At 36.3% G+C, this 14119-nt stretch overlaps 2 protein-coding genes across 3 annotated transcripts; one reads left to right on the plus strand and one right to left on the minus strand.

Annotated features, from left to right (window-relative positions):
* Positions 1 to 502: 502 nt before the first annotated feature.
* LOC114727855 (mitogen-activated protein kinase kinase kinase 7-like) lies at positions 503 to 4207 on the plus strand. 2 transcript variants are annotated; one of them, XR_003738617.1, is made up of 3 exons: positions 503 to 2414; positions 2956 to 3209; positions 4069 to 4207. XR_003738617.1 is itself a non-coding variant. In XM_028914627.1 (2 exons), exons 1-2 carry the CDS (start codon positions 503 to 505, stop codon positions 3141 to 3143), a joined length of 2100 nt encoding a protein of 699 aa, XP_028770460.1. In that variant the 3' UTR covers positions 3144 to 3297. The 2 variants fall into 2 exon arrangements, 1 of the variants encoding a protein (XP_028770460.1); XM_028914627.1 differs by lacking the exon at positions 4069 to 4207 and having other exon boundaries at positions 2956 to 3297.
* Positions 4208 to 7901: 3694 nt separating this feature from the next.
* LOC114727761 (mitochondrial adenine nucleotide transporter ADNT1) lies at positions 7902 to 12319 on the minus strand. Its single transcript, XM_028914485.1, has 8 exons — positions 11963 to 12319; positions 11411 to 11459; positions 11097 to 11260; positions 10764 to 10801; positions 10373 to 10485; positions 10063 to 10176; positions 9034 to 9378; positions 7902 to 8367 (listed from the first exon to the last, which is right to left on the minus strand). Exons 1-8 carry the CDS (start codon positions 12118 to 12120, stop codon positions 8284 to 8286), a joined length of 1065 nt encoding a protein of 354 aa, XP_028770318.1. The 5' UTR covers positions 12121 to 12319; the 3' UTR covers positions 7902 to 8283.
* Between the last annotated feature and the right edge of the window lie 1800 nt (positions 12320 to 14119).

Genomic DNA, 14119 nt, shown 5'->3' on the forward strand with positions numbered 1-14119 from the left:
CATAATTTTCAACGAGAAAATCCGCTCATTTTCCCGGAAGTTTTTCTGATGCTTTCATAGTTTTACGTCTGTTTGTTTTTGTTTTAGTCGACAGCTGCAAAAACCATTTGGTTTCATTCTTCCTTCATTTGATCCCGACGGATTTGAGCGTACACTAAGATTTTTCTTTTTATCATTTTGTAGTGCTTTCGTCTTTATTAGTTTGCACCGCAACAAACTTTGACCCCCCTGCTTTCATTCTTCTTTCTAAGGCTTCCGTTCTATGTGTGGGATCCATAATTATTGCCCTGGATTATTTTTCCAGAAAATTCAATCCCTTAACCAAAGGATTTAGCTTTGGCGAGGAAAAAAAAGGAATCCCTCTATCCATTTAAGAACATTGGGTTGACATGAGAGTAGTATGCCCTTAAAAGATTGTAACGCTTGGGATATGCCTAAAAAGAATTTGGATAATTTGTGTTGTGGGTATCTATTTCAGGGCCTGTTTTAGTTTTTACTGTCTATGGAGCAATTTAGACATGCTGGGGAGGCACTGGGAGGTTTGAAGGCCTTGATGGTGTTCAGAGAGAACATTGAATTCAACCAGAGACAGTGCTGTTTGTTGCTGGACGTCTTCACATTTGCGTATGATTTGATTGCTGAGGAGATTACGCAGAACCTGATATTCACAGAGAAGCACACAAAGTGGAAAGTTCTTGAACAGCCATTGAAAGAGATTCACAAGATATTCAAAGAAGGAGAAGCTTACATCAAGCAATGCTTGGAAAGTGAAACAAAGGACTGGTGGGCGAAAGCCATTACACTTTACAGGAACAAAAATTGTGTTGAGTTCAACCTCTACAATTTGCTCTCATGCATGCCCATCGTCATTGAAGCAATTGAATCTGCGGGAGATGTAGCAGGGTGGGATCAGGAAGAGATGGAAAGGAAGAGGCTCATCAACTCTAACAAGTACAGGAAAGAATACAGAGATATGAGCCTTTTCCAGTGGAAATTTGGGAAGCAGTATCTCGTTACTCAGGATTTCTGCAACCGTTATGACACAGTTTGGAAGGAAGATAGATGGTTTCTTCTCAACAAAATACGTGAAAAGAAATTAGCAATCTCAACAAAGTTTGAGAATCAATTAACAGATGTTCTTTTGAAGCAATTAGAAAAATCAGGTTCATTGGATGTGGAGCTACTTCCTAGTTCAATTTTGGTGGGGTCCAAGGACTACCAGGTGAGGAGAAGACTAGGGAATGGGAGCATGTACAAAGAGATTATTTGGTTAGGTGAAAGCTTTGTTGTAAAGCATTTTTTTGGAGACATAGAAGCAATGGAGCCAGATATCATTTCTCTTCTATCTCTTTCACACCCAAATATAATTGAATGCCTTTGTGGATTTTGTGATGAGGAGAAGAAAGAGTGTTTTCTTCTAATGGAACTGATGAGCAGAAATCTTTGCGCACACATTGAAGAAGTTTATGGCCCAAAAAAGCGAGTCCCATTTGCACTTCCTGTAGCAGTTGATCTTATGCTTCAAATTGCCAGGGGAATGGAATACCTGCACTCAAAGAAAATATATCATGGAGAGCTAAATCCTTCAAACATTCTGGTTAAACCCAGACGTACATTCACAGAAGGCTACATGCATGCCAAGGTTTCAGGGTTTGGCCAAATTGGCTTTAAGAACTTGAAACAAAAAGGGACCTCAAATCTGAATGAAACCGTACCATTTATCTGGTATTCTCCTGAAGTTCTCGAAGAGCAAGAACAGACAGGAGATACTGTAAACTCCAAGTATACAGAGAAATCTGATGTGTACAGTTTTGGAATGGTTTGCTTTGAGCTTCTGACCGGAAAAGTCCCTTTTGAGGATAGCCATCTTCAAGGGGACAAAATGAGTCGAAACATTAGGGCAGGAGAGAGACCCCTTTTCACATACAGTTGTCCAAAATATGTTACTAACTTGACTAAGAAATGTTGGAATGCTGATCCAAATCAAAGGCCAAGCTTCTCCTCCATTTGTAGAATTCTTCGGTATATAAAACGGTTTCTTGCAATGAATCCTGATTACAATTGCTCACTAGACCCACCAGTGCCACCAGTAGATTACTGCGATATAGAGTCAACAATCTTGAGAAAGTTCCCTTCTTGGGGAAGTTCGAATGCATCGCCAATATATCAAATTCCATTTCAAATGTTTGCCTATCGAGTCATAGAAAAAGAAAAAATAAGTTTAAGCTCCAATTATAATTCCGAATCAGGAAGCGAGGCTTCAGCATGTGGTGATGAACTTGCTACCTCTGGGGAGGAACTATATCCATCAAGAACCGATAGGAAGCATTTAGTTGGGCCTGACGATGTGACTATGAACAGAAGATATTTGTTATCAAGGAGATCCTTTGATGAAAGAACCAGCAGACAACCAGGTTATAATCAGGCTCACTTATCAATGCTTGTTAATTTCCATGAAATTGTTTGTCAGAGCAGTAAACTATCCCCCTGAAGCTCATGTTTAGATATCACAAAACATTTGAGTGTTATTACTAAAGACATGTTTAGGGGTTCGTTTTGGTGCCCCAAAACGGTCACACAAACACGCGCTAATGTATTCATTTTGCTTTTGATCTAATTGTCCTTTCTAAGTTTCTATAAATTGTCTCAATCTTTCCATGGAAGAAGTAACAGAACCCATCATCCTAAGGATGTAAGTTACAAAAAGTATTATACCTATTTAAGTTTTTGCATTCTATGCCAATATGTTTCATTAATGGAAAAGCAAAATATTGTGATGTCACCATGAAAATCTACCTGAAAATGCAGCGATTCTGATGTACTCAGATTCTTAACAGCTTCTTATATTTTTGTTTGAAAACAAGCAATGGTCTCTGAGATGGAAAATAGAATTCATTTAGGCCCAAAGAAAGTCCGTATTCTACCAACGTGTTTTCTTTGTGTTTATCAATGCAGGTACACCAAAGGCACGATCTGTTTCTGCTAGACCTCCACAGATGACTTTATCTGGGCGAAGCATGAGGACTAAATCAGAGACTCCATTGATGACGCCAAGTTCAAGAATCAGAAGGACAAACTCTGGTCATGTCTCAGATTCTGAGCTTTCTTTATCACGGCGCACCACAAACAGACTCTCTAGATAAAATCCAGACACCATGCAGATAATCATAACTCCACTCAATCATGAAGAATGATTTTCATTATAGAACGTAAGAAGCATGAATTAAAAGGAGCTTTTAGCTTGTGAATAAAAATAAGGGCCGTATAGTTTACTGTAACTATCCCTGATTAGCCAAGAAAACAGGAATTTCTTTCCAATTTTTCTTCTCTGTACTGATTGATCGATCCAAAGAATTAGATAAGTAGTCCATGAAAAGCTGATAGAACATACTAGCTCCGGTCTTTGATATAAGACTTTGTTTGACTTTTATTTTAGTCCTAAATATAAGATCCGATCCACTTTGTCTATCATATTTATGCATTTTTTTCTTAAGGTAGCCCTTCTAACAATGATAGTTCTAGCCAATACACTTGATTAGCAAGGATATTTTAGGAAAGATAACACATATTTATTACAAATAACTAACTAAGTTCTTTTCTTAATCTCCTCAAATTAGTTAACTAGCTTTTATAATTAGGACTGGAGGTAGTACCTTTTTTTTTTTTTTTTTGCCAAGCAGCTGATAAAACGTACAAAGTATGGAAAACTTTGGAGTACTCAGCCATCGATATGTGATTGATTAAGAGGTTGTGGCAAACAATGAAGATCTTGTTGCTCCTGCTAGAACTTAGAGGGGACCAGTGATACCTTTTAGGTAAGTGATGAAAACAAAGCAGATGGGAATAGAATAGAGTTCTAAGAATTCTATTGCAGACCCTCCAAATGGACGTACAGTGCTGCATAATTTCATATGATGGTGTTCAGGTGTTAATTTTAACTCTGAAATATTGATGATAATCATGCATTTGCCCTCCTTTAATAATCTACGTTCGATTTGATAGTTCTTTTTTTTTTTTTGGTATCACACTTGTATCAGCTCTACTAAATGTCTCTCACTTCCTAAGCAGAACGCGGTCTAAGAAGCATCAGTGTGCGGGAGCGGGGAGCAACAATGTAAGGTAACAAGTGTGACTTGCAGTTTCAAGCAGGCATTTAGCCTGGTCTGTTGTCCCTTCCTTTTGATCTGTGATTCAACAAAAACCCTTCCCCAAAATGAGAATCATTTGAGAAGAAGTACTAGTTGACAGTATGTTCTGATCAAGGAGAAGTTTGATTTAAACCTGTATCAAACTTTTCCTTCTCTGTTCTTTTTCATCTAAGCATGCCCTGAAGGAAAAGCTTCCACACCGTATTATGGCTGTGGTTTTTGAAGAAGTTCAGTCTCCAGTATCAGCCAGTGGTGCAGGTCAAAAGCCTAGATCCGTATATATTTCTGTGCACTTTGATCTAAAGAAAAAGTACTCTTCTTGTCATAATGTATGAAATGAACTCCTCACAAGATAAACTTTGAAGGGAAATGGAAGCCAACTGCCTCTGCAAACCAATCCCAATTCTAAAGCCGAGTTGCTTCATCTCTGACTTGCAAGCTCCAGAATCAGCCTGCTGTGCAGGGATCTGTGGTAATTAAAGTGGTAGGTAGGGGGAAAAAAAGGATAGAACAGAATTTGTACTATTCATCCCACGTGTGATGGAAGATGCAATTAAGAGAGCAATAATTACTCTCTCATTTAACCCATTCAAATAGGTGCCTATGATCACAGATCTATCATCTTTTTGCAAGCTATAATAGGCTAAATTTTGTATTCATGGGCTGATGCGTTTTGATCCTCCATGCATAAGACAAATCGAGTGTGTTTGGGATCACGTTTTGTGATCCCAACTTCTCACTAGCCAAACTAGCTTCTGGCCACAATTTTATGTTTGGAATCACGATGGAAAAAAATGAGCTTTATGAAAATAAGTAGCTTTTCGTAGAAATCATTTTTTGTTGCTTGTGGGATGCATCACGGTGGGGTGAGAAAAAAATGAGCTATATAAAAATGGGATACTCTCTCTCTTGCCTCAAAAGAAGTGCCATTTGCATAGAAAATAATCATGCTATCCACATTTATTTGTTGCATATAATAAAATTTATATCCTTTTCAATTATTTTACATCTAAACTTACTTTTTTATTAATCATCCAAACACGTTTCATCTTTTCAAACTGACTTTTTTATAAAACTCAATCCAAACATAAATCATATTACATTATCTTATTTTTATCCAATCTGACTTCTGTAAAAATCAGATTGAAAAAAAAGTTACTTCTCCACCGCTAATCCAAACACACCATTGGCTGGACCTCACGTGTGAAGCCGAAGCTATCAAATAATTATAGGCCAAAACTTTTTAAGCTATAGTATTATAAGGGTTTTCAAAATCTCGTGAATTTTTTTTTTTTCCCAGTTTTGTCCTTATCCACAACTAACACCCACAATTTTCTATGCATGATTACTCAGTTCACGTTAACCAATATAGGGGTAAAAATTTTAAAAGAAAAAAAAAAGGAAAGAAAGAAAGAAAAGAAATCTTAAAACTGCAAAATGTCCTCCATTTTGGATCAACAAGAACTTGAGTAAAATGTCCTGGATTCTGCACCAGGGGAGGTATAAAACATTCAGAATTATTATACATATGTTTCATAATCATTGCGTCATCTAAGTATGTGGACGCATGTGTTTTGACTTTGAGTGTCTAAAAGATCAAATTTCTTAATCTCAAACAATACATACGCGGAAAAAGAAAACTTGGTGTTATTAACTTAAGCATCCACATCTTGGTTGAGGTGTTAAGAAGCCTCATCAGGAAAAAAAAAAACACAAGTTCGAATCTGAAAAACGTACTTATTGAGAAAAGCAAAAATCCTTTGCGTTGTAAACCTCAAAAGAGAAACCTTGATTAAATCAAAACTTAAACATCCATTAGTATTTACAAGAAAAAATATTTTTATTTTATTACACAATATATATAACATTCATTACATCTTTGTAATTATTACTCAAATTTATTTTGTTTATCATTTAAAGAGAATGAAACAGAAAATGGAATTTGAAAATTGAGACTGAATTTTAGTAAATTTCTTAGCCACGTTAAATGTAGAATGTGAAATGTTTAAGACTATAGCTTCAAAACGATTGCGTAAAAGCAATCTTTGGCATATATTTTGGCTCAGTTAATATCTACAATTAGTAATTCAACTGCCTTAAATTAACAGCCCAATTAACAGTGTATATTTTTCATCAAGAAAATCTTAGTAATTTTCTCCTTCATGTGTTTCAGCATACAAAAATTGCATTAAACTATAAATTCATTGGCCATATTTACCTCTACCAAAAATTATAGTCTCCATCTACCCTTTCGCATTTATAGTCTCTTACTTCTCAAACTCCATGGCTAAAACAAAGAGAAGGCAATAATAGATTAAACTACGGACCTCACATTTCAATAAGGAAAACAATTTCAAAGAAAGTAGTAATAAAAAAATAAAAATTGAGAGGGAACAAAAAATGAATCCATACTTCAATTTGAAATTGGGTTCCTGAATCCAGGTGAGTTCTGATCATTATTTCAAGTTCTATGCTGCATTTGCGTTCTCTTTGTATGAACATCCCACAATATAATTATTTTTAGTGTTTTTCTTCTTATCCATCGATCAAATGTCCCTGTAGGAGATTATTTAATGTTTAACGTACTCTTTAATTAATAGCTGACATTCATAGACATTACAGATTATCGTCAAAAGATATATATTACCTTCAATCTTTGAAACAAAATTAAAAATGACTGGAATTTTGACCCAGAAATAATTAATACAAAGTGATTGAAATTTTAGATACTTATCGTGGGAATCAAGTCACAAGGTGCTATTCAAGTGACAGGAAGGAGGAAGTGAATGGGCAGAAATGGGTGATATTGAAGAGAAAGGGAGAGAAAATGAAGAAGAAAGTGGAGGAAAAGAGAAAGAAAGGTTTGTAGGAGAGCTAAACATGGTGCTGGTTTTGCTGTCATTGTCTGAGTCAAAGGATGAGACGAAGGAAGAAGAGGAAGAGAGCATGAGAAGATCACAACATAATGGAGGAGAGGTCAGAGCCAGCAAAGCCTGCATTTCCAAACTTCAACCCCACAACACTGCCATAATGCATCAACCCAAGCTCGTCCGCAGACCATTGCCCAAATATCATGCCTCCGTTAAAGATTTCAGGTAACTTTGTTATGATTCTAATCACCCTTCCATTAATCTTAATTTTGCGTGATCTGGCGTTTTATGATGTAAACATCAGAAAAGGGTTTCAATGTGAAACTTGGTTAATCATTCAGCCCATCATGAAAATATTTAACCCATGATGCTTATGATTGTTCAGGCATGGCAGGAAAATGTGAAGCACTTCACCCTCAGAACCACGAGAACCGAAGGACGAGTTCTATTGCAATCTGGCTTCTCTCCCTACAAGAATCTATCTAAACCGTGGAGACCGAAAATTTTCTTTACTTGTTCAATTTGATAGTTTCAATAGAATATTTGATGTATCATAACAAAAAGAATTTTATAAAATGCCCATTATTCATCTTTTTTTTTTTCGATTAAAAAGCTCTGATAATAGACATATAAAACGGCCATCAATTCGCTGTTTGGAGGCATTCATGATCATGGATGCAATGGGCATGAGCAATGAGAGCTTTAAAAATCACAGCAACGTCACATAAGATTAGCCATCAAGCATTGACATTCCTCTAAAAAGAACCAGGGAAGCAATCAAGCATCCATTTAATTCAGTTTTCACAAGTAAAATATATATGGATTGCCAAGTTTTCTCATTGAATTGCCTGTGGCGTACTGAGATTCTTTGACTAAACTAAAATAACGTGAATATGATTGCTCAACATGTTAATAATAATCCATAACCACAAATGTCAAGACCTTTAGGATGGGAAAAAGGAGGGTTCGTTAACTAGTGACAGATGGTTATACTGGTAAAATAGCTTTCTTGATTCTCGTAGAAATCCTTGCAGATATGCTCTTTGCATTGTTCTTTGGCAGCATTTATTGACATAGAAGACAAGTAAGAAACAGGAAGCTACACCATTTTCAAAGGAAAATACAAAATCGAGGGAGTAAATTTATGCATACTAGCTCAAAAAGAACTTCTATACCGATCCCTAGACAGATGGAAAAGTAGCGATACTCCTAATCTTGCCATCTCTGCATCCCCTTGACTACAAAAATACTACCCCAGTGCCACTCTAGTCAGATATTCTGATCTCTACTCCTAAAATGTCCTTGACCACCTCATATGTAACAAAAGCTATTGCTATGGATGGGACAACCTGCAAGACAGAGTCACAGAATGTTCTGATTAGAGAAAGATTAGGTCCATCAAACAATAATCATCAAGTGGGTACATTTTTTAAGTAAAACATTGTCAAATTTATAATGTAGTTGAGAAAATTCCCAAGCATTATGCTAGGAAAGACCATCTACAAGTCATACATAGAAGTCAGGGCAGTAATTGATTATATTACAAAGAAGTTGCTGGGCAAGGAGACCTGTCTATGGTTCAAAATTAGAGCGCATGAATTTTGAAAATCAGCTCAACCTTAAATTTTGTGATCATTGGTCAATAAAGAAAATAAGATATTTGGAGACTATCGTACAAGCTCGGAAACAGCACAGGACCAGATAGACATATATATAATTACACATGGACAAGACTACCAAATTATCAAGGTGCTCTGGAATTGAGATCGAGTAATAAGTTGTTCACGGTTACTACATCAATATTTGACTAGACCAAACTCATTAACAAGTCAATTTGGAAAAATAAGGTAGGCTTGTTAGGAATACATTTCTAATCGGAGATGACATTAGCAGAACAAGCATACTGCCTATTATGAGGTGTGATGTCTATGGAAAGTAATTAACATCCAAATATAAATATATAAGTGTTTCACAGGTTGGCATAACAAATAAGTATAAGCCGAAGACTTACTGACCTTTACAGAATTGGGTACCAGACCCTTGTACAGTGCTCCAAATCCCTCATGGTGAACAGTTTTTCTAAAAGCATCGATCATGCCAGTGTATTCAAGTGGTACCTTGGATCTTCCATCACCCGTTACCACAGAAGCAGCATGGCTCCAACCCACCATTTGCATTCTTCGACGAATGACATCAAGCGGGTAAGCAACAGTTTGTCCAACAGTTCCAGCTACAGCACCACATGCTAGCCGAGTTGTCACACTCAACTCCGAATCTTGAACTAGACCAAGTGGTTTGGATTTAACTAACCAATCCTTTAAAGACTCATACACAGCAAAGTTGAGACCCACATAAGGAATCTGCAAAAGGAGAATGAGAATTGAAGTCCATTGACAAAACTCTGCATAAAGCTTCAATAACAAGAACATGAGAACCTTAGTGAGTCGATAATCACTAGGCAGCACACAATGAACATTTTAGACATTTACCTCAAATAAATTCTAATTGATTCAACCCATTATTCTTTTTTCAGAGGCCAAAAAACATTATTTTTTTTCACTGACTTCTACCAATTGATTGACCAATAGACATCCAGATGTATCCGACATAACTGTGTATCACCATATCCCGAAATTCCAGCAGCCATATATAGGACCGGCATATATTAGTGGGATTACAAGTATCAAAATTTTGAGAGATCTAGAGAGCAAGTCACAGAATTATTTTGTTCTGAGTAAAATTTTTTATGTAAAGCCACCTTACAGAGGTGTAGAGCACAAATCCCTTTGTTCACCTCATTAAGACATGAAATTCTTTAACTGAAAAGGCAGGGGAAAGAAAATTTCTTAAACATGTATCTATCATCTAGATTACTTTTCAGTTTAAATATATGTAGAGCATCTATATCTAGATAATTACCATTTATTACGAAAGGGGTTAATCCCATGAAGTTGACAGTAAATAAAGCATAAGTTAGAACTTAATTATCATATGTCCATAGCATTCAGAATAAAACAGAATATTCTTCCAAAAACTTTACTTACAACTCCAATGACTGAAGGAAGCCATCCCTTGTACAGAGCACGCGGGCCTTCTTCCCTGAGAACAGTTGACAGGGCGTGAAAGATTCCTCTGTACTGGTAAGGAGACTTCTCGGTCTACAAATACAAAGAAAAGCAAACATGCTGAGCTCTACTCAGACAAAAACTCTAAAGACGCCAAATATAAATATCCAATCACATTAAAATTAGCTATAGTGACAGACTGACAATATTAACTTCTGCCTTATCATTCAACCCTTAATAAGCAAAACGAACACGTACTCATTCAGTAACAATTGAGAAACCATAGTACCTGCACAGTTATCCTGCCCCGGACCATGTCCATGGGATAAGTTGCAGACATAGCAATAATTCCAGCACATGCTCCCGCTCCAAGACGCAAAACAGGAGTTAGCTGAGCATTCTCTGCAAAAAAGGACATGAAACACTACTTTAAGACTGCCAGATGCTTTTTCAAAAATGCCAAACTATGTGCCAATTCTCAAAGACAATGAAGTTCGTTACAGCTATTATACATATGTTACTCCAACGCTCATTCACCGAATATAAACCTTGAAAAGAGATAACTTATAATCATCAATAGCATTCTGTGTCACTGTTCAATGATACGAATAGCATAAATCCAATGAATCTAAAAGTTAAAACAAAGCGTCCATAAGTTTCAGTGATGAACAAGGGCATACCATTTCCAGTTTTCTGCTGATATAGCCACAGTATGCCTCTATGAAAAAGCCAAAAAAAGTAACAGTCAGCCAAAAAAACCAAATGAATCAGAAATATGTGACTTGTTAAATTAAAGTTAAAAAAGCCTTGCCACTGGTCAGAAATCCTTCTTACATAGAACTTTGAAACAAAATTAGGCATATACCTTTCTTGGCCTTCTGGCTAAGATCAAGGAAAGGAAACTAAGTACTAAGTTTAGAGGGATAACATTGCACCCAAACGGAAAGCCAATAAGTGAAAATTCCAGACAATAAATCATCAAATTCATCATCCTATCCATAAGGAAAACTTACTTGGAAGCTTGCTCGTAGCTGAAGAACTTCACAGCAGAGTTAGGAACAATACGAGCACAATTAGTTCCATTTCCTTTAAACAGTCCACGGAAACCTTCAGTTCTCCAAATGTACTTGAGGCCTTGCAAAGTTCCATTGTATTTAATGTTATGGGGATTCTGGACCTGCATATGGCAAGGCCTACTGACTTATTTAACAAATCTAGACCAGCACACAATAATAGTTGGATATAATCTTGTGCCCACGTAAAACGGTAAAAGAAATGAATCATGATAGTTATTCCCAATCAGACGTGAACAACAAAATAAACAAACCTGTAGCAAAATTTTCAACCGCTCCAATGGAGCAACAGCAGTTCGTGACCTGCACAAATGCAAAAAAGTCCCAGTCTGTTAAAATTAAAGCTCTTCGTAAAAGCAGTTCTCAGAAAAGACACTAGACAAACACAAGAAGGATTTTGAAGTTATAGTAAATAACAGCTTCTGAGGAATCGGACTCGATTTTGTAATAGCTCAGAATGAAGTTCGAGTGACACTTATGAGCCAAGGATTCCAAAAATAGCGGCGCCACTGAATGAAAGATCACACAGTTATGCTACAACATCGTATAGAAGCGCCTAAAGAATCTATTTTTCTTTCAGTAATTGATGCTTGTTCCCGGACAACGAGACATCAGAATCTCCCAAAGTCACAAAATTTCGAAAATATTAAATCTTCACGAAACTACGGGCACGCGAAAACTAAATTAAAAATACTTCCAAGTGATATTTTCCTCTGAAATAACAATATTTTTTATCTAGAACTAAGCATACACCGCATTATAGACACGCTCCGGTAAAAATATTGCAATGAAGAAACGAGACTCACACTCCCCCAGCGACTCCGCCGGCTACCAAGGACTTGCAGATGCTCGCAAATGCGTAACTGGGAGCCTTTACACCTTCTCTAGCGAGCTTCGCCTCCTCCGCCAGATTGACAAACTTGGTCACGGTGGCTTCACTAGTTTTGACATCCTCCGAAGCCATAGAAACAGAAAACCGAATAACAGAAGGAATTCGTCGGAGATAAAGATCTCCGCTCGCCGGCGATCACTGAATGAAGCTTTTCGGGGGATTACAGGAAAGAAATGATCATTTCTCTTCCTAGGAGGATTCCAATGAAGTGGCCAGACGAAGAATGGCTTCGATGGCGCTGACAGCGGAGATTGAGAGGGAAAGCCTCCAGTGGCAGGAGCGAAAAGTGACGCCGTTTGGTGAGAGCCCCCTTATTTATAGAGGGGAGCCCCGGGCCTAAGGTAGTTTACGCGCTGGGAAGATGGGAAATCAGAAAACATCTGAACGACATGTGGCTTAAGGCCAACCTAGTGTTTCTCTCTCTCTTTGCCCCCGCCACTTTTTACTTTTAGCCTGCCAAATTTCAGGATGACAGTGATTTAGCATTGTCTCGTATTTTAATCAATTTTAATTGCCCAAAATTATTAAAGCATACCATAACAAAATTTCAATTTTAGTTTTTTTACCTCAAAAAAAAAAATTAAAGCCTGCCCATATCATTGAGATGTTATTACTTTGGGCAACAAATAAAAAAATCATCCAATTTTATTTCCTCTCGATGCGAATGTGATTTAATATGATCATAATGACAAAACTACAACTAATTATGTGATTTAACGTGACAATACATGCAAATAAGTGTCGCCGTCCACCAAAAGAGAGAATAACAAGTATTATGTGTCTCACATAATAATTAAGATTCTATTTCTGATGCACAACTAAGATGTGGGGTTTTTTGGGCCAAATATAAGAATTTCCGCCTAAAATGAAAGGAGCCATGGCGTGTGTTTTTCATTTAGTGCCTGATTAGGAGAGCTTAAGAAATTCCCTATAAACACGTTTTATGTAAATCGAGATAAAATTTTTCTTACATACTTACCTCGTATTCTATAAATCACTACTGAAAAGCTACTTATAAACTACTTATAAATTGTTCCAAACAAACCCTTAATATAATTAAACACATTCACACAAACATTGGATTCAAACTAGAAGTCTCATCTCAACATAACAAGTGGCAACAAGTCATGGTATAGTTGAAACTTAAAAATACTCCCCGGTACTTAATATAGGATCCAATTATTAAGTTGGTTTTTATCCTAAATATGGGACTCATTTTTTATATTTATTAATTTTTTCTAAATTATCCCTATGGATACTCCTTCAACCATAATCAAATAGAAGAAGAAGAGGGGGTATTAAAAAGATGATTATAGTATTTTAGGAAAAACATGTCATATTTCTTATAATTAACTAACTTATCTAACTTTTTTAATCTAATCAAATTAGTTAAATGAGTCTTACATTAAAGACTGGAGAAGCATATAATATGCTCTCTCATTAAGAATTTCATAGGAGCATCTCAGAATAACGTATTAGTCTTTAAAAAAAAACGTAAGACTAATTTGAAATTGAAATTAAGAAATTGAAATTAGGTTTTATTTGTGAGTTACATCAGTACTATTTACTTATTAAAGAATGTTTCATTTTCCCCCACATGGTTGCCTGCAGCCCCGGGCTTGCTTGTTTGCAAACAATTGTCAGATCCTCGCTGCGGACGGGTGAAATGCTCTAGGTGTGGTTAAAATGAAGATATCTTTTTTCAGTATAAAAAACTATAGCTGAGATAGATCTAAGATTCATCAGAGTCAACCAAGCTTAGACAATGCTTATAAAAGTACTTATAAATCATCTATTAACAAAATCCCTACATCAGTAGCATAATTTTAACTCATGACTTTATAAGTTATGAGCTGACATTTTAATTTACCAAAAAAAAGGCTTTTTTTTTTCAGCACTGATGGCCCTAATGGCCTGTTAATATACTCTTTGGTGTTGTAATGCAAAAATTGTACATGTGCTATCAACAAAGACAAGTCTAATTGGTAAGGTTTTGGATTCAAATCCCACCACTAATGTGAGAATATTATTAATGAGTAATTTATAAGTACTTCTATAAGTACTATTTAAG

The sequence above is a fragment of the Neltuma alba genome, unplaced genomic scaffold, assembly GCF_004799145.2.
Source record: "Neltuma alba isolate B1F8T4 unplaced genomic scaffold, ASM479914v2 tig00012508_pilon, whole genome shotgun sequence".
In the NCBI taxonomy this organism is placed as follows: domain Eukaryota; kingdom Viridiplantae; phylum Streptophyta; class Magnoliopsida; order Fabales; family Fabaceae; genus Neltuma; species Neltuma alba.